Source organism: Heptranchias perlo, chromosome 5 (assembly GCF_035084215.1).
Source record: "Heptranchias perlo isolate sHepPer1 chromosome 5, sHepPer1.hap1, whole genome shotgun sequence".
Taxonomy (NCBI): domain Eukaryota; kingdom Metazoa; phylum Chordata; class Chondrichthyes; order Hexanchiformes; family Hexanchidae; genus Heptranchias; species Heptranchias perlo.
Genome location: NC_090329.1, coordinates 9,365,742 through 9,387,169, shown reverse-complemented (window position 1 = coordinate 9,387,169; position 21,428 = coordinate 9,365,742). Strand labels below are relative to the sequence as shown.

At 43.5% G+C, this 21,428-nt stretch overlaps 1 protein-coding gene across 1 annotated transcript in view; it reads left to right on the top strand.

The window, feature by feature from the left end:
- Positions 1-21,428, top strand: part of LOC137321575 (CUB and sushi domain-containing protein 1-like) — a 2,214,006-nt gene that overhangs the window by 1,433,978 nt on the left and 758,600 nt on the right. Inside the window, exon 9 of the mRNA XM_067984007.1 lies at positions 17,618-17,742. Coding sequence (XP_067840108.1) covers positions 17,618-17,742 — 125 coding nt within the window. The remainder of the gene's footprint in view (positions 1-17,617; positions 17,743-21,428) is intronic.

Below are 21,428 nucleotides of genomic sequence, written 5' to 3'. Positions count from 1 at the left end.
GTTTATAAGATATTAAGGGGAACAGATAGGGTGGATGGAGAGAAACTGTTTCCGCTGGTTGGGGATTCTAGGAGTAGGGGGCACAGTCTAAAAATTAGAGCCAGACCTTTCGGGAGCGAGATTAGAAAACATTTCTACACACAAAGGGTTGTAGAAGTTTGGAACTCTCTTCTGCAAACAGCAATTGATACTAGCTCAATTGCTAAATTTAAATCTGAGATAGATAGCTTTTTGGCAACCAAAGGTATTAAAGGATATGGGCCAAAGGCAGGTATATGGAGTTAGATCACAGATCAGCCATGATCTTATCAAATGGCGGAGCAGGCTTGAGGAGCTGAATGGCCTTCTCCTGTTCCTGAAGATGTTCCTATGTTCCTGTGATTGTGGATGCTCAGTTGTTGAGTATATTCAAAACTGAGATCGATAGATTTTTGGACTCTCGGGGAATCAAGGGATATGGGAATCAGGCAGGAAAGTGGAGTTGAGGTCAAAGATCAGCCATGATCTGATTGAATGGCGGAGCAGGCTCGAGGGGCCGTAGGGCCTACTCCTGCTCCTATTTCTCATGTTCTTATTTAACTGGCAGCCATTCCTTCAGCCGCCTAAGCTCCATGCTCTGGAATGCTCACCCTAAACCCCTTTGTGTCTCCACTTTCCTGACTCTCCTTAAAACCTACCTCTTTCAACCCTCCTTATATCACCTTCTTTGGTTCGGCGTCCATTGTTTTGGGCTGTGTTTCAGTATTAAAGGTGCTGCGTAACTGCAAGTTGTTGGCATTGTTGTTGTTCTTATTGTTATTATTTTGGGGGAAGTCTGGTCCAAAACAAGCAATACTCTTGAGCTCACTTCACCTCTCTGCATTTTAGGCCTCCCTGTTGAAGTCTCTCCAGACCTCTGCATTTTATTGACTTTTTTGAAACATATCATATCATTGTCTCCTGGCTGTTTGACACCAGGTTGATTTGCCTTCCCAATCTGTCTCGGGAGAGAGGTAGTGGCAAATAACTAATATCAGGTTCAATTTTCAAAGCTTTACTCCCATTTTTTAAACTATTGGGGTAGATTTTAATTTTCACCGCTGGGAAGAAAACTGGCAGTAGCAGATCGGCTGCCCGTTGTACACCTCACCCACTTTCCTTTCCACTGAAGTCAGATCTTTGCTTTTAAAGCATTTATATAGCGCCTTTCGTGACCTCAGGATGTCCCAAAGTGCTTTACAGCCAACAAAGTGCTACTGAGGTGTCGTCACTGTCGTAATGTAGGAATCGTGGCGGCCAATTTGTGCACGGCAAACTTCCACGAATAGCAATGAGACAAATGACAAGATTATCTGTTTTAGCTTGTGGTTGAGGGATAAATGTTGGCCAGGACAACTTTCCTGCTCTTCTTCGAATATTGCTGTGGGATCTTTTACGTCCATTCTGAGAGAGTTGATGGAGCCTCGGTTTAACGTCTCATCAGAAAGACGCCACCTCCAATCGTGCAGCACTCCCTCAGTACTGTACTGAGGTGTCTCTGGAGTGGGGCTTGAACCAATGACCTTCTGGACTCAGAGGCTAGAGTGCTATCACTCAGCCACGGCTTGTATCAGGTGTGCTTTCTGAACTGATTCTTTACTGCATTATCACTTCTGACTCCGTTCATATTCCATAACTTTTATTCATAATATAGGTTAGATGTCGAATATCTAAATTACCTTGCACCCGACAATGTTCTCAGCTCCTTATCACCCTCCTTGTAACCATTCCTGTCTATTTTTATAACTCTTTTGCTTTGGCTGACACAACTTTGATTTCAGACTTTATGGAAGCAGTGGATGGATCTGCTGCCTGTTATACACCCCCCGCTGGAGTTTCCTTTCCATTGACTTCAAATTCAGTCCAGATGTAAACCAGAGCATGTTTGTCCTTTGAAAGGTTTATTTATTGCAGTTACTCAACTGTGTTTGCTGACCAGACTGTTATATATAGTTGCCTTGCTTTTATTTCTGAATGTAAATCTTCAAAAAAAGCCATAAACGGTTTCAAACACAGGACCTGGTTTCTTTTAATGCTGCAGGATAAGGAACTGTGATACAAGCTGCGTTTAACAGCGCATGTCAATTAATTAACACCTTTGGGGAACATTTCCTCTGTCTGCAGTTTATACCAAAATCATTAACATGAGTATAAAAATAAATTTATGAATTTTTATTTATATTGAAAAGAAGAAACCTTCCATTGTTGTTCAGAATGCCACTTTACATGAAAGGCTGTTGAGGTCCATATTCTTTTCCTGCACATTCTGATGAATAAGAATAATTGAGAACGTGGATGCTGCTTTAAAGGCACGACTTTTACACATTACTGGAACTCATCCATTAGTGGATTAGAAAATGTAACTACTTCAAGCAACAGCAAGGGTACGGTTTTGTTTACAAGTGTCTTGAAATCGGGCTGTGCGACGTCAGTCATGAAAATGGTGTGAAATTTCTCTGTCCCCTATTTAACAAAGGCATTGACCCACTTAAAATGGCAAGAAAAATAATTTCAGACGAACAAGTCAACATGTTTTCATACTAATACTGCACAGTGTAATTTCAAGGTCATGTTGTGAGTATTATGATTCATTGTGATGAATGATAAAGAGACGAACGCATGGGCCTCGATATTAACCCCCCCCCACGATGGGCGGTGGAGGTCAAGGGGGGCTGAAACCCCAACAAAACGGGGAACGCGTCCCCAACCCATTTTTACGGCGGTGGGTTTCAAGCCGTGCGACTGTCCCATCTTGGAGAGGCGGGATACTTCATTAACATATTTAAATCACAGTGCAGTTGGGAGCCTGATTTAAATTTCGCTGTTGCCGGTCGGGTTTCCCAGGGCTCGGGAAACCCAGTCACGAAAGGGAGGCGCGAGCTGCCGGCTCGACAAGCTGAGCGCTTTTTACAGTGCTCCTTTAGGTCAGGAGGAGCAGGACTGCTCCCCCCCAACCCCCGGCCTCTCAAGGAAGCCTTCAGCACCCCCCCACTTCTGCCAATCGTGGCCTCTCACTAGCCCCTGCCGCGATCAGCGACTTCCCCCCACCCATCCCCCGATTTGTAGCCTGCCCAGCGATCGGCGTTCCCCTCCACCCCAACTCCCGATTTGCAGCCTGCCCCGCAGTCGCCATTGCCAGGGACCGTCCCCGAGGGTCTCCGGCTGCTGCCCCCTGCCCTTGTTTTTCCTGCCTGGCAGCAGCCAGCCTGTCAATTTGACTGGCTGCCAGGCAGGAAACGGAAGGTAAAAATTATAATGAGGTCCTGCTGTTAAATTCAGCCGGACCACCGCGGCCCCGGCCTGGCCGGGTTCCCCCCAACCCCACTATCGAGCTCCGCGCATTCTCCCCACCTCCCCGTAAATACTGGGGCCCTGGATTCTGGTGTGATTTGCCTTTGAGACACTGAGCAAGTACATAATTGTGACAAAGTGATAGGTGCATTATGTCCAACTGGACTCGTGTGTTCATTAATTGTCTTATTACACTGGGGATCCAGTTACTGTTCTGTTTACATAACAAACTAATACCATGTATGAAAATTTCCAAAAGAATGGTGTAAAGTAAGTATTAAAAAAATAGATCTGCCTTATTTATGTGCACACAGCTCTATGGGGCATGCCGCCAAGGGTAGTGATTTGATCCATACAGTGGCAATTGGAGTCAGCTGCTCCTGGTGCATGAATATTGCAGCGCTGCAGAACAGCATATCTCAGCGGGGCTTTTTTGTGCAATGTTTCCACACATGAAATGACCCGGAGGCTAGAGATCCTTTAAACTCTTAATGTTTACTGTTTCTTCAAATGACCACGTTGTAACTGAAATTATTTGTGAAATAGGCCAACCTGTCACTTGACAGCAAGCCCAGTAAAGGAGATGATCCAGAACTGCATTTATATTACAATGCTGTCGCCATTGACCACATTGTAATATAAACAAGATCGGGGCTGAATGGCCTTCTTCTGTGCTGTATCCTTCTATGATTCTATTTACCTTATCAAAATCCTTTGTAATTTTGAACACCTCTTTTTAACCTTCTCTTAACTTTCTCTGTACTCATGAAAATAGCCCCTGTTTTTCTAGTCTATCCTTGTAATTAAATCCTCTCTTCCTTGTCATCAACATACTAAATCTTTCATGCATTCTCTTCTTGGTCTTGGCATTTGCCGAAAGGAGGCACACAAAACTAGACACAATGTTCGAACTGCAACTGAACCAAAGGTTTGTACAGGTTTAGCATTCCCTCTTTGCTTTCGTCCTTAATGTCCCATTCTCTGCATATGCTCTATATTTCTGTTTTGAGCTCTCTCCCGTTATTTCTGTCTACTTGATTTACATTTTACAAAGGAACAAAATAATGGATTTTGCAAGCCACTGAGTTTTTAAGAATTTTCATCTTGAGAAGGAGTACAGTGCTGAGCACAAGAAATTGCTAACTTTGTGGGAATTGCTGCAACTGATAAACATCCGTGACCATCCTTCATCTCCTCTGTTACCTACTGGGATTCTGGACTGTACTCCAGTGAACTGTTAGCTTCTCAGCTTTACCCTGATGCTTTGTTGAATCCTGGGCAGAAATAAATATCATTACTACGCTAGCTTCTGAGCTTCAATATGACCTTAACCCTCATCGCTGCTCTTTACTGAGACTATTCTTAGCTGGACTCCCTCTATTCCATTTGGCCTGCTTCTGCAGGCTCAGTTTCTGCTACTCCAATGGGACTTTTCACTCTACACTGGACTGGCTCTGATTCAGTCCCGTTGGTTTCCATTCTGCTCTGGATACTGCTCCCACGCTGCTGAATGATCTCTGCTTTGCTGCTATCTGCTTCCTTCCCATGGCCGCTGACAATGTTGAGCTCCATTCGGCCTTCAGAACTTCTCCATCACCCTTCTCTGGATTGAGTTGGACCAACTCCTAAAGCTTCCAGTCCTGTGTGCTCCTCATTGCCCTACAGTTACTCCTTGGACCAGTCGCCTTATCTGCACTGATCCGATGGATTTTACTCTCCACCCTTCCGTGTTCTCCGCTGCCTTTAGCCCTTGAGTTTCACTTCCACTGCTCCTCATCCCTCTCCTGGTCTACTGGACCCACTAGTGTGCACTGAGGCTACTACGCACCTCCGCTGGATGCCTGGATCAACTTCTGCTGGCTGATGGATGACTCTCTGCTCCTCATCAGCCCTCTGATTCCACGGGACAACCTCCACTGATGCCTCAACTGATACTTTGTCCCTTAAACAGCTTCTGGACCCACCACCCAACCCTCCCACCCTCTTCACAACTCACTCCCGAACCCGAATATTGTTTTGTGCATGCTACAAGTTGAATCCACATTGTCTAGAAGTTGATTTTGTCCCATCACAGGGACATTGGACTGGTTCATAGCGGCTCCTCCCTGTTTTCTGTTTATGTCTCTGCCATGCTGATATGACCCAAATTCCTTCTGTGTCCATTGGCATGTGCATTTTGGCCGCCACTCCAGACACGAGCCCGTTACCTGTACCTTCCTTTTTTTTTCAACCTTTCAGCCCCTCTCGGGCTCTTCTCTCCTCCCCTTCCTGTCACCAACCTTTCATTTCTCCCATCTTGGGTACTTTCCACCCTCAATCCCTACCCCAACACGTCACTACTCTTCTGCCTTCCTGCTCTCTTGCCACCGCCCCGGCTCAAATCCCTCTTGAATAAGGCCATAGCTGCCCACTGTGCCATTCAGTATTTTCCAAAAGGCCCATGGCACTCGTCACTATTTCCTTGTGAGCAGCAATCCCATCTGCCCCATGCTCCTCTGTCACCGATCTTCCTGCCCATTGCATCTACAGGAGACTAACCTTATCAAACTTCTTCCCATCCCACTCACCCCGCCCACTGCTGCCCCGTTGGACTCAGCCAGCTGGCCGATTAGCAATTTTAATTCAGTGCTTATTTCTCTGGACAAGGTGAACTTGTCTCAAATGTGTAAAATGTAGTTGACTAAGCTAAATCTTTCCACTGAACGTGTGGAGTGAAAGGTTGTTCTACAAATGGTTTCCTGACTGCAAACCAGCAGTCGGTTATCAGAGAGTCAGTTGAGAATTTTACATCAAACTTACGACACACCAGCATAACTCTGCTGCTGACATATGTCAGAAGCATGTTGCAGGGGATCTGAACATCCACCACACATTTTGCAAATCAGCTCTCTCAATTCCTCAACTGCCTCTGTGCTGTCAGACTCCTTGTCCGACTTTCAATCTTTGATGAGCTGCAATTTCCTACATCTAATGATTGGGAAGACCGAAGCCACCGTCTTTGACCCATGCCACAAATGCTGGACTCACGCCATCGACTCCATCTCCCTCCCCAATTACTGTCTCAGGCTGAGCTAGACTGTTTGCAAACTTGGCAGCCTATTTGACCTGGAGCTGAGCTTCTGATACCATTTTCTTTCCGTCACAAACACTGCTTCCATAATCTCACTCACTTCAATCCCTGCCTCAGCCCATCTGCTGCTGAAACCCTCGTCCAGGCCTTTATCACCTCCACACTCAACTATTCCAATGCTCTCTTGGCTGACCTCTTTTTCTCCACCCTCCATCAACTTGAGCTCATCTCAAACTCTGTTGCTGCTATCTTATACTGCCTTCATCACTCCTGTTCTCACTGACCTACATTGGCTTTGGGACCCCAATGCCTCAAATTTAAACTTCTCAACCTTGTATTTTAGTCTGTCCATGGCCTCACCCCTCCCTATCTCTGTAACCTTTTCCAGTGCTACAACCCTACCCACACTCTCTGTTCCTCTTTTTTTTATATTCGTTCACGGGATGTGGGCGTTCACTGGCGACGCCAGCATTTATTGCCCATCCCTAATTGCCCTTGTGAAGGTGGTGGTGAGCCGCCTTCTTGAACCGCTGCAGTCCGTGTGGTGAAGGTTCTCCCACAGTGCTGTTAGGAAGGGAGTTCCAGGATTTTGACCCAGCGACGATGAAGGAACGGCGATATATTTCCAAGTCGGGATGGTGTGTGACTTGGAGGGGAACGTGCAGGTGGTATTGTTCCCATGTGCCTGCTGCTCTTGTCCTTCCAGGTGGTAGAGGTCGCAGGTTTGGGAGGTGCTGTTGAAGAAGCCTTGGCCAGTTGCTGCAGTGCATCCTGTGGATGGTACACACTGCAGCCACAGTGCGCCAGTGGTGAAGGGAGTGAATGTTTAGGGTGGTGGATGGGGTGTCAATCAAGTGGGCTGCTTTGTCCTGGATGGTGTCGAGGTTCTTGAATGTTGTTGGAGCTGCACTCATCCAGGCAAGTGGAGAGTATTCCATCACACTCCTGACTTGTGCCTTGTAGATGGTAGAAAGGCTTTGGGGAGTCAGGAGGTGAGTCACTCGCCACAGAATACCCAGCCTCTGACCTGATCTTGTAGCCACAGTATTTATATGGCTGGTCCAGTTAAGTTTCTGGTCAATGGTGACCCCTAGGATGCTGATGGTGGGGGATTCGTCGATGGTAATGCCGTTGAATGTCAAGGGAAGGTGGTTAGTCTCTCTCTTGTTGGAGACGGTCATTGCCTGGCACTTGTCTGGCGCGAATGTTACTTGCCACTTATCAGCCCAAGCCTGGATGTTGTCCAGGTCTTGCTGCATGCGGGCTCGGACTGCTTCATTATCTGAGGGGTTGCCAATGGAACTGAACACTGTGCAATCATCAGTGAACATCCCCATTTCTGACCTTATGATGGAGGGAAAGTCATTGATAAAGCAGCTGAAGATAGTTGGGCCTAGAACACTGCCCTGAGGAACTCCTGCAGCAATGCCCTGGGGTTGATATGATTGGCCTCCAACAACCACTACCATCTTCCTTTGTGCTAGGTATGACTCCAGCCACTGGAGAGTTTTCCCCCTGATTCCCATTGACTTCAATTTTACGAGGGCTCCTTGGTGTCACACTCGGTCAAATGTTGCCTTGATGTCAAGGGCAGTCACTCTCACCTCACCTCTGGAATTCAGCTCTTTTGTCCATGTTTGGACCAAGGCTGTAATGAGGTCTGGAGCCGAGTGGTCCTGGCGGAACCCAAACTGAGCATCTGTGAGCAGGTTATTGGTGAGTAAGTGCCGCTTGATAGCACTGTCGACGACACCTTCCATCACTTTGCTGATGATTGAGAGTAGACTGATGGGGCGGTAATTGGCTGGATTGGATTTGTCCTGCTTTTTGTCCTCCTCTGATACTTGAGCATCCTCCCTCCTTTTGTCCCACCATTAGAAGCTGTGCCTTCAACCACCTAGGGCCCACGCTCTGGAATTCTCTCTCTTAAACCCCTCTAGCCTTTCTACCTCCCTCTCCTCCTTTAAGATTCTCCTTATAAATCACCTCCGCCCCCCCACCCTCTGCCGCCCAATGTCTCCTTCTTTGGGTTATCTCTGTGAAACACATTCGAACTTCCTTCTTCATTAAAGGCGCTGTATGAATTCAAATTGTTGTTATCAGTCATTTAAAATCCAGTGTGCTTTCATTGTGAAGGAGCATAGCAATAATTGCTGAAATGCACCTCGAGATGCTGAGTATATCCTATCCATCCTGTCTGATTTTCCTTTTCATTGCCTTCAAGGCGTATAATGGAGGGCCAATCTGATGTCTTCCATTTTACATCATCACCAAAAGTTATCAACATTTTGTAAATGCTTTCAAATTAGCTTTAAAGAGCATCACGTTAATCAGTTTAACACGAAGATCACCCTATCAGTTTTTAATGGGATTCATCACTTGATGACCATGAACCACCATATATGCCAAAATAATAATTTCTGTTTGATTAATGAGTCACTTAAATCTCACAGTAAATAACTAAACAGAGCTAAAAGCCATCAGTGAAGCAAACTCAAGATTGATGAACAGCAAACGTAAGCAAACCTTTTTATTTTACAGTGTTTTCTGGCAAAAAGCCGAGGTTTTCTGTTGCTGTTTGAATATGTCACTGCTTGCTTAAGTCTCAAACTACACTCATCAAATGTTGTAAGTAAGCCCTCACACTGAAGGAAGGAAATTGTCTGCAAGAGAAGATTCAGCCTTCTTAAAAGGGGAGGAGAGTAAGTACAAGGGGAGGGAGACAAACTCCACAGTCATGGCCACAGTGACCTCTCTTAAGTCAGAGAGGAACTTCAGAGTCTTTTTGGGAGTTTCCCTGCAGTTGGTTCCCTCTTGAACGTTATTGAGTGGAACCTGCAATAGATAGATTGTGAATGACATGCTTTTTTAATTGTTTTATTTCATAGAATATTCTATTGGGATCAAGTCAGTTCAGATACACTAAGAAAATAAACTGTCGTTTTTGTATACTCTTAAATCAGTGATTTTCTTAAATATAACACAATCTTTTGATTTCATGTATTTAAAATATTAATATAAATAAGCATGAATACTAACTCAGGTCTCTAAATCAGGCTTTGCATAAAGTGAATTGTAGCCAAATGCCTTAATATTTGTGAAAAGTTGCCAATCTTTTCCCGATTCATTTGGTTGAATACAAGTCACTGGCATACATTGGTGTGAATTGGATTTCTTTGAGATAGTTGATCTCAGTCAGGTTTTTACTATTGGTCTCAGCATCATGAGAAAGGGAAGGGGAAAATCTACCAGGCTTCCTGCTCCTGGTGGCTATTTAGTGACCCCCCTGCTGGTCAGGGCATATGTGTGGATTTTGTATGAGGACAGGATCAGGCACTGTGATGGCATCAGTGAAACAGGCTGCTGACATGCACTTGTCCAAGCTCAGGCATACTTCTTGGGCAAGGAATCAGATGGCTGTTAGTTTATATGGAACAGTGCCCCAGCAAGAATCAGTGCTTTCAGAGAAGAGGGGAGAAAAACAGGGAGACAATTGGGGAAAAAAAATTTTTTTTTTTCAATCTAGAGGGTTTTTTTTCCACTAGCTGCTGCCAGGAATAGTCTTCTCAGGAGGATGCCCTGAAATGCCAAATAGGGCAAACCTCCTCCCACTCACCTCAAGCAGCTACATATCTGCTGGCCATTCATCAAACAAGGGGTTGGATGCTGTACCACTCCATCCCAATGAAGCTTGAATAATTATTTGTAGTGCAGCTTTGGCCTTATACAGGGAGCGAGCCTAATGGAGGGAAACAGAAAATCTGGCCAGCAGGTCCAAATTAAAGGGATGGGCACACTTAAAAGTAAGTAACTGTGTATGGAGGCAAATACTGTTTCAACTTTTATCAAGCTTCAAAATTAATTTTTGAAATTTGTCAGCCTTAGCCAAGGCTGGAAGGGGGAGGGGGGTAGAGAAGTGATTGACGTAAATGAAGTGAAAGAAAACCCATTGTAGGTGCGAAGGGATTTGCTCAATATGGCACTTGAGGACACCCTCCCAAAGATACCAGTGTATATTCCGCATAGCAGGTCGTAACCAGGCAGGACCTGTGAACAGATGCATGATAAGATGGCAAATTTAATGAAATCCGGCATGGAAAAAGTACTTACCACTGCCATTTATCTTATAGACAAGCTAAGTTTGCATGCCGCAAAGCCTTCTTTGTCAACCTGTTCCACATTTACTTCTTGGCCATGTCAAGCCCTCATACAACCTTACTGCTCTTTCACTGCATCTCATGAATACCCATACCTCAATAGGGCACACCATCAAGATACAATGTACAGTTGAATGCCTTGGCTGCAATTTCCTTGGAACTGCTCCCGCTCTGCTGGCCGAAACTGCGGCGGAAACCCCATTTAAAAATGTCACGGTTAAATCTTGCAAACCGTAACACCTCAAGTCTTTAAATAAAATAAAGTCATTGCATGATGGGAAGCCACTTACTGACAACCCAGGTAGTTGGGCAGATTGTCCATATGTCCATCACTTTGCATGTGCTCCTTCAACTTCCAATATCAGAAGGCTACCTTTCAGCTAATACAACATGAGAGCTCCTCAATGGCAAAAGCGTGGTGGTGAAGACACATCTCACCTCACAAGCCCAAGGGGCTCTGGCAGGGGCTGTGGACCTTCCTCCTTGAGTAATCTGTGCATTCCATCTCAAATTGAGTTGAGGCAAACCTCTCATAACTCCTCCTTCTCGTGTAGCTTCATGAAAGCAAGAGGAATTTCAAAGCAAATTGAATGCTTACCCCAGCTATTTTCAATAAAACAACACAAAACTCTCTTCCTTTTCAGATGAAAAGAATTTAATGCCTATTTAGAATCCAAATACGTGTCACAAATAAAAATTGTCCAGGAAGAAGCATTGTTCAAAACCTCTCTACAAAATAAATCTTATGCCTCCAACGCTTGCATATCCCACCAGGCTTTCATATACTTATGTTTCTCCCCCTTCAGCATGAATGAAAAACGTACATTACAAGCAGGTTTCTGTTTGCACCTTCAGTGTAATTACCCGATTTCACATCAAAGAATTGCTTTCAGGGTTGTTTTTTGAGCTGCCAACTTCATAGATTTTGTGTCAAATGTTTTGAAGCCGCCGGTCAGCTTTTGCTAGTTTCCTAGGTCAGTCTGCATATTGTATGACTAGATGTGTTTAAACCTTTCTGATTAGTCTATGCTGGCCACATGGTATTATTGTTTACATGGTTAACACAGACCAATCAAATGTGAACATAAAAACAAAGCAACCATGTTTCAAAAACTTACTTGACCTCGTCCTCACCAATCTACCTGTCGCAAATGCATCTGTCCATGACAGTATTGGTAGGAGTGATCACCGCACAGTCCTCGTGGAGATGAAATCCCGTCTTCGCACTGAGGACACCATCCAACGTGTTGTGTGGCACTACCACCGTGCTCAATGGGATAGATTCAGAACAGATCTAGCAGCTCAAAACTGGGCATCCATGAGGCGCTGTGGGCCATCAGCAGCAGCAGAATTGTATTCCAGCACAATCTGTAACCTCATGGCCCGGCATATTCCTCACTCTACCATTACCAACAAGCCAGGGGATCAACCCTGGTTCAATGAGGAGTGTAGAAGAGCATGTCAGGAGCAGCACCAGGCGTACCTAAAAATGAGGTGCCAACCTGGTGAAGCTACAACTCAGGACGACATGCATGCTAAACAGCGGAAGCAACATGCCATAGACAGAGCTAAGCGATTCCACAACCAACGGATCAGATCAAAGCTCTGCAGTCCTGCCACATCCAGTCGTGAATGGTGGTGGACAATTAAACAACTAACGGGAGGAGGAGGCTCTGCAAACATCCCCATTCTCAATGATGGCGGAGTCCAGCACGTGAGTGCACAAGACAAGGCTGAAGCGTTTGCAACCATCTTCAGCCAGAAGTGCCGAGTGGATAATCCATCTCAGCCTCCTCCCGATATCCCCACCATCACGGAAGCCAGTCTTCGGCCAATTCGATTCACTCCACGTGATATCAAGAAACGGCTGAGTGCACTGGATACAGCAAAGGCTATGGGCCCCGACAACATCCCAGCTGTAGTGCTGAAGACTTGTGCTCCAGAACTAGCTGCGCCCCTAGCCAAGCTGTTCCAGTACAGCTACAACACTGGCATCCACCCGACAATGTGGAAAATTGCCCAGGTATGTCCTGTCCACAAAAGTGCCAGATAAGTGCCAGGCAATGACCATCTCCAACAAGAGAGAGTTTAACCACCTCCCCTTGACATTCAACGGCATTACCATCGCCGAATTCCCCACCATCAACATCCTGGGGGTCACCATTGACCAGAAACTTAACTGGACCAGCCATATAAATACTGTGGCTACGAGAGCAGGTCAGAGGCTGGGTATTCTGCGGCGAGTGACTCACCACCTGACTCCCCAAAGCCTTTCCACCATCTGCAAGGCACAAGTCAGGAGTGTGATGGAATACTCTCCACTTGCCTGGATGAGTGCAGCTCCAACAACACTCAAGAAGCTCGACACCATCCAAGATAAAGCAGCCCGCTTGATTGGCACCCCATCCACCACCCTAAACATTCACTCCCTTCACCACTGGCGCACTGTGGCTGCAGTGTGCACCATCCACAGGATGCACTGCAGCAACTCGCCAAGGCTTCTTCGACAGCACCTCCCAAACCCGCGACCTCTACCACCTAGAAGGACAAGGGCAGCAGGCGCATGGGAACAACACCACCTGCACGTTCCCCTCCAAGTCACACACCATCCCGACTTGGAAATATATCGCCGTTCCTTCATTGTCGCTGGGTCAAAATCCTGGAACTCCCTTCCTAACAGCACTGTGGGAGAACCGTCACCACACGGACTGCAGCAGTTCAAGAAGGCGGCTCACCACCACCTTCTCGAGGGCAATTAGGGATGGGCAATAAATGCCGGCCTTGCCAGCGACGCCCACATCCCGTGAACGAATAAAAAAAAAACAATCATCCCTGCTCCTCGTCCGACTTTGTGTCCGGCCTCTCCCCTTCCCACTTCCAGCCCAACTGTTCAGCGAGCCTCATCCCTGCCTGCTCCCAGCCCAGCACCGCAGCCTCTCACCTCTTTTCCAAATCCTGATGACTCTGCATGTGGCCTCCCTGCTGCATGCCCCACACCAGTAACACAAGGCTCATCCAAAGGCTCATCATGTACCCTCCACATCATGTACCCTCCACTAAACCCAATGCTCCATCACTGACCCAAGGTATGTTTACAGATTTCCCTGCTGCAAATATATTAAAATGTAAATGTATTCCTATTTTTATATGCTTATATTAATAATAAATATTGCAATATTTACATTTGGTCACATATTCATAGTTACAATTACATATTTTTAAATTATAAATATATAATTACAGTTGCTTTCATGACCTCATATGCAATTATTACATAGTTCTAATTTTTATGTATTCTATTTAGATGGAATGATAAATATTCGGCATTGCCTTTGTTACATGTGCTCCTCTCATATTTCTAATTAATATATAATGAGTGCAAGAAGCAGATGAAATAGGCAGATTTAATTATGTAACTGTGATGTGTGATGCTGCCTGTATATATCGACTTACTTATTTATGCACACACACACTTAATTATTTAGTCCGAGTAACATAAATCTATTTCTTTATCCATCCATGGTGGATGAGGAGCACACTATTTATGCACTTAATTTATTTTAAATTTTTATCCATGAGCAATGCCAAAGGAGATCGACTAGTTTATTTCAATAAATACAACACAAGCTGCTACCCTTGGTCTGCCCAGTTAGAAAGGAAAGTAGAGAAAGGAAAAAATGGACCATGAGCAGACTGAATTGTTCACTGTTCCAGAAAATTCAAGACTTGTTCTGAAAACAATTGGCTCCAAGGATAATGTCATGTGTATCTGAATTTTCAATTGTGCATAACTAAGATAATGCAAGTATAGATTTTGTTCAACATAGAATAGTGCTCAGGGACAAGGATTGATTTTTTTTAACTTTATATCTATAGATTTTTAAGCACCACTTTAAAAAAAAGAATAATTTTATGTTTGCTCTTTATTTGCAGTCATAACTTTACTTTCCTACCTAAGTCATTATCATCACTTGTCTTATCATGTGGATGATCACCTTCCTTTGCTTAACTGAATCTCATTGTGAAAATTATACCCCACTTATATTACAGAATCATTTCCAATTAAAGCAGTTCTGTGATATAACCTTGTTCCCTTGCTGTCAAATCTAACCATTTATACTGTGGGCAGGTTCAGCAACAACAAATTAATATACATGCATGAATTGGATGATGTGCCAGGCTGTCTAACACTTAACACTAAGTAATGATTGTCATGTAAAAAGATTTAATCCAGATTGACCAGTTTGTGTGCAGATGTTTTGACTTAGATAAGTTATCCATATTAAGAGTGTTGTCAAATTGCAATTGGTTAAAATATATCAAAGTTTAAGAGCGAAGCTTTGAAGAGGTGGCATTTTGATGCTTGATGTGTTGTTATGTCATTGCTAAATGTGATAAAAAAATTTAAAAGACAGAGGTAAAGAGGAAGCCGATAGTGTGCCTGAGATATAAGCCGACATTTCTGAAGCTTATCCCTTCTTCTACCCTGCTCCATTCCCCCTCTCCCTGAGAAGTGGGCTGTGAGGAGGAGAGGGGGGAAAGAGAAAGCCTACTTAATATTCCTTGCTTAGAGAGAATTACAGAGGCTTGCAGGATACCCATTTTACTATAACTGTTCACTGTGCTGGAAATGTTTACTCCTTGATTCATTCTCCATTCTACAACAAAAGCCACCAGCAACAGCAAATCTCAGAAGGAGAAAAAGAGGGAAAAGCCCGCATTCGCATTACTTGATTCGAGAGGGACCTACAGTAGATAAGCATGCCAATAATGATCAGCTATTCCATAAAAGCTCAATAGTCTGCAGCTCCAGCTTGTCATAAGATTTTTTCATATGTATCAATATTGCTATGTTGTAATTATGCCAAAACCATGCCTTGTCAGTGCATCCCATTGCCCAGCCACTTCGAACCAGCCACACTAAATCAGCCACATTGCCTGCACCTAAAACACAAACTGCTCAAGACAGCCAAAGCACACCAATGGAAGGGGTCACAGCATGGAACAACAGTGGGTAAAACTGGAAACTATTGGTAGGGTGACTTCTCCTTTTGCACAGCAATGGCTTTAAGCTGTGCAGTTTTGGTATAATATCCGTCATAAGAATATTCAAATTGATCATCCGAATCGAGAAACATCACATCCATTATTTCCTTATGTTTTACGTGTTGTGAAATATGTTTAGTTGTCCCATGTAAATACATCCTAGCTGACAAACAAGTACCACCTAATTACTTTGCATTTATTTGCAACATGGTTTTCATACAGAAGCGGAGAAGGTAGGGGGGGGTGGTGAAAGGAATATTTTCTCAGATTCTACCTATGCTTAAAGCCACTTTTCACTATCGGACATGTTTGTAGGGAGGTGGATTCTTATCTACAGAAGAATTGAAGAAAAGAACAAATTGGGGCATAATGGCTGTTTTTGTTCCATAATAAAAAAACACTAATGAAATTGCACGAATGGGTGGCTTTAATACTTGCAATTTCTGAGAATGTGATTTTGTTACTAGGTCATTAATTATTGAGAATTTTCCTGATTGTGAGGGTGGCTGAGTAGCCTAATATACCAAACTGAAAAAAAGTAGAAGGCTGGGGCAATTCTGGTCCCCTTCTAATTCCCACTACAGTCGTACATAAATGCATGAAGACAATTTTTAGAAAGCTTCCAGGACTTTTCATGCAAAATTACGGTACTTGAGCAGCACATTTTGCTGACAGTAAGGGTAGAAATTTTCATGATTTGTCATGGGATGGTACACCAAATCACTCAAGCTGAGACATGTGCTTGCAATTCAATGAGGAAAATCAATGCCTCATTTTCCTAGGAAATGTTCTTTAATGAAGAATGCCATTTTTCAGTGCTGTAAGAATTTATATGGAGGTGCATTCTTGGCTATTGACTTCAACAAGCATTCAGAAATTCAGTATGGCAAGTTTTAAGCCTTCAGTATTATGAAACAGTGGGACAAGGTTCTGTGCATTATCAAACAAGGCTTCTTCGACAGCACCTCCCAAACCCACGACCTCTATCATCTAGAAGGACAAGAGCAGCAGGCACATGGGAACTACACCACCTGCATGTTCCCCTCCAAGTCACACACCATCCCAACTTGGAAATATATCACTGTTTCTTCTTCGTCGCTGGGTCAAAATCCTGGAACTCCCTACCGAACAGCACTGTGGGAGAATCTTCACCATACAGACTGCAGCGGTTCAAGAAGGCGGCTCACCACCACCTTCTCAAGGGCCTTTAGGGATGGGCAATAAACGCTGGCCTTGTCAGCGATGCCCACATCCCATGAATGAATTTTTAAAAAGCAGCAAAGTTCTGTACAAGAGGATAACATTCAACACCCAAAGGAGCAGTGATCCATACAACCTGTGTGTGGGTTAAGTGCAAAGTCACCCTATTTTAAGCATTGCCAGTGAGTGCCCACACTATTAGGGATGCAGCTCGGGCACATGCCTACCCTGGGATACCACAAAATGTGGCCTTGCATCCCAGGTTGGATGTTGGAGCCCTGACCCCAGAAATATTCCAATTCAGACCCTAGTAGCCTCTTTTGTACAGGGGCTGGATTATACTCACCAAACAAAATTTTGATCTTCATGGATCCAGGCTATTTTGCTGGCATAGACCCTTATGGTGGTTCCCAAAACCACCAAGGAGGAGGTCATTATGATTCTTCTCACTGGTTGAGGTCATGGGGATTCCCAATTTAGAGAGTCCCCATCATGCCCTCTCTCACATCACTGGCATTGTAAGGGACGGGCAGAGACGCCACCCCCTACAAGACCAAAGGGGAATTTTGATGTAAGGCCAGGATAGAGTGTATCTGGGTCCCGGCCTGTTTTCCAGCCCCTCTGTTGCACTCCTGACAGTTACGACAGGAGCATGAGGAAATTCAGCCCTTATGTTTACAAATAGCAAAGTTTCTACAAAATGCAACTGAAAATCTTGTTCGAATGTCCAATGTCATGCACTATGGTTGTGGTTTAAAATATTTAATTGAAGGGGGAATCATTCAAAAATTGTGTCCAGTAGTAACCTTTGGAATCCTGTTTGTAATTCCTTCAGGTTGGGAGCCAGTTTACAGTTCTCTTGTGATGACAGCTACGTGCTTCAGGGGTCCAAAAGCATTACTTGTCAGAAAGTGACAGACACGCTGGCTGCTTGGAGTGACCACAGGCCAGTCTGCCGGGGTAAGTGATCAAAAATGGTTTCCAAATAGAGTTATTTCACATATAGGACGTTGTCACTCTGTTTACTGAAAGAAAATTATATGCAATTGTTTTTTGCCTTTTATATACTTGATATATGAATTCAGTATTTCCACTATGTAAAGCTTCCTTGGAGACGTGAACAGCCTTTGAGTAAATAGTTTAATTATCACAAAAAATGTGAATACCGTGATTCAAAATTTACAGATATTTTTGGATCTCTTAGCCTTTAAATGGCATGCGTTAAGTGGTACAGTGTGCTGTGCACTAATGTATTGTTATGTAAGTGCTGAGAAATGATTCACAATCCTGATTAGAGCTGTGCTTTTTTCTCAAACTGCATTTGATACATAGAATTATATCGAATTTACAGCACAGAAACAGGCCTTTCTGCCGGAGTTTATGCTCCACATGAGTCTCCTCCCACTCTATTTACTTCATCTCACCCTAGCAACATATCCTTCTATTCCTTTCTCCCTCATGTGTTTATCTAGCTTACCCTTAAATGCATCTATGCTATTCACCTTAACCATTTCATGTGGTAGCGAGTTCCACATTCTAACCAGTCTCTGAGTAAAGAAGTTTCTCCTGAATCCCTTATTGGATTCACTGGTGACTATCTTATATTTATGGCCTCTCGTTTTAGACTCCCCCACAAATGGAAATTTCTTCTCTGCATTTACCTTATCGAACCCTTTCATAATTCTAATGACCTCTATCAGGTCACCTCTCAGTCTTCTCTTTTCTACAGAAAAGAGCCCCAGCCTGTTCAGTCTTTCCTGATAATGTACCTTCTCAGTTCTGGTATCATCCTTGTAAATCTTTTTTGCATTTTCTCCAGTGCTTCTATATCCTTTTGTAATATGGAGACCAGAACTGTGCACAGTGTGGTCTAACCAAGGTTCCACATAAGTTTAACATAACTTTTCTGCTTTTGAATTCTGTCCCTCTCGAAATGATCCCCAGTGCTTTGTTTGCACTTTTTATGGCTTTGGTAACCTGCAATGCTACTTTTAATGATTTCTGTATCTGTACCCCTAGATCCCTTTGTGCCTCTCCCTCATTTAGACTCTTATTTTCCAAGGAGTAGGTGTCCTCCTTATTCCTCCTACCAAAATGTACTACCTCACAGTTATCCATATTGAAATTCATTTGCCAATTACACACCCATTCTGTAAGTTTGTGAACATCTTCTTGTATTATGTTGCAGTCCTCCACCGTATTAACTATACCCCCAATTTCAAGTCATCCACAAATTTTGACATTGTACTTCCGAATCCAAATAATTGATGTAAATGGTGAACAACAGTGGTCCAGGCACCGATTCCCATGGAACACCACTTCCCACCTTCTGCCAATCTGCCTACCTTTATCTCTTATTTACTGTTTTCTGTTTTGTATCCATTCTGCTACTTATCCCCTAACTCCACATTCTCTGACCTTAGTCAAGAGTCTACTATGTGGTATGTTATCAAAGGTCTTTTGAAAGTCCATGTATATCACATCCACTGCATTGCCCTTGTCTACTCTTTCTGTTACTTCTTCAAAGAATTCAATAAAGTTGGTCAAGCATGACCTTCCCTTTTGAAATCCATGCTGACTATTCTTTACTAAATTTTCACTTTCAAGATGTTTATCACATCTTTGAGCAAAAATTCCAGTATCTTTCCTACCAGTGACCATTGAGCTATAGTTCCCTGGATTTGTTCCACCACCCTTTTTGAATATAGGAATAAAATTAGCTGTCCGCCAGTCCTCTGGCACGAGTCCTTTTTCTATTTAATTTTCATATATCCTATTGTTGCAATGAGTCCATGAAGTTAGGGCAACCCAGTGTAATTCATCAATGTTTATGGTACACACTAGCCTCCTCCCACTTTATCAACTTCACTGTTTACATTCATTTTTGGAAGTCATAACAATTCACAGAGTTCCTCGACTCCACAGAATCTGTGCAACAAATGCAACCTGTGAAAAGCATACAGCCCTACACCATGGTTTGCCACACAATGAATCCCTGATCTCAAGCAGACTGACAGAGGGGGAGGTGATGAATGGCGATCGAGCACTTTCCCAAAGGGAGGCAGAGGAAGAAAAAGACATCTGGGCTGACTGCTCCCATGTAACTCACAACAAAGTTGTTAGATGGTGAGAGATGATCATTGACAGAGGCCTGCGAGTATGCTATATGCCTTCCCTCTAAGTTGTGGAATGGTTCATCACATGGGAACATAAAGGTGAAAACTATGAATACTATATGAGGGAGGAAATGTCCACTTTTTCCACTACTTTCTGCCTATGAATGTTGCTTGTCTCAATACAATTTTCCTTAGCATGTTCCAAGCCGTAGCCTTAGTCGTCAGTGCTTTGGTTGATGGAAAGAAGGCGTGATTGGAACAGGTCAAGTTGAATTCTGTCACATTTGCTTTCTCTTGAGACAAAGTACTTCGATATCTGATGGTTCTGCATGCAATGACCTGGCTAAAACAGAACAGATTCACTCAACCAAGGCAAGCTGAAAAGTTTTTAAAGGCTGCATGCAGATCAAATTGCTGGAAAAAGGAACAAGAACACAATGATCATGTTTGTATTTTAAAAAATTATGAATCTAGAAATATTCCATGCATTTTTCCAATTGTCATTTGTAACATCCATGATTGGAAAGTTTTTTTTGCAGCTTCTGTGAGATAGAAAAGGTGTGATTGCAATTGAAAGCAGAATAAACCTTTCAGTCCTATGTGAGTTAATAAGAGGAATCCCTGAGCCTTGAGTGGCAGACCTTCTGGTCAGGGTCATTTGCTCCACTGGGTTATGTATTTCTCCTCTTCACCAGAACAAATGGGCCTCAATAATCAGTAACAAGTAGAGATAGTCACAATAGTAACACTAAAATGGTCAAGCCCATTCATCCTCAAAATGATTACTCAGTACATTTTAAAACAATTTAGAAAGAGCTTTTTTAAAGTATATATTTCTTCATGATTCCTTATATTTGTATTTTAAAATAACACCTGGCCATAGATCAGATTGAGAATGTAAGGGTATCATAATTAAAGAATTCATCAATGCAGATTGATGAGAATAAAGCCTAAGTGTACTATTCATTTGGAGCAAAACCATAGCAACAGCAGTAATAATCATGCTTGTCACATCTGTGTCCCTGAGTGGATTGTGATTCATCTATCGGAGAGCACGTTCTTCCTACACTTCTGTAGCTTAGAGACACAGTAGAGAGATTGCTGCAATAGAAAAGCTGATTTAGAAGATCCCACCTTTATCAATTCAATTAGCTTCTGGTTTTTATTTTTTCAAAATTTGTATCACATATTTCTAATTCCACACTGAAATTGTGTAGCTTTTGTTTTCTCTGTTTTGTTATACAAAAGCTACAATGCTCCTTCAGAGCACCTGATCATGCATTGAATGCAAGCAGAGATTCTTTTTACTGTTCAGCAATTGAAACATTTGAAGAACTTTCTTAAGTGTATAATTTGCACCAAGTGTGCAACTTATGGTGATATCCCCCCAGCAGTCCACACTAATTGTTGGCCTTTGAGCAAACATCAGTCAAAAGCACGTTCTTTGGCAATGTAGTGTGATGTTGCACCTCTACATTGATCATGGTAGGACATGGGTTGGTGCTCATAATTCCAAATGTGTGAGGTCGC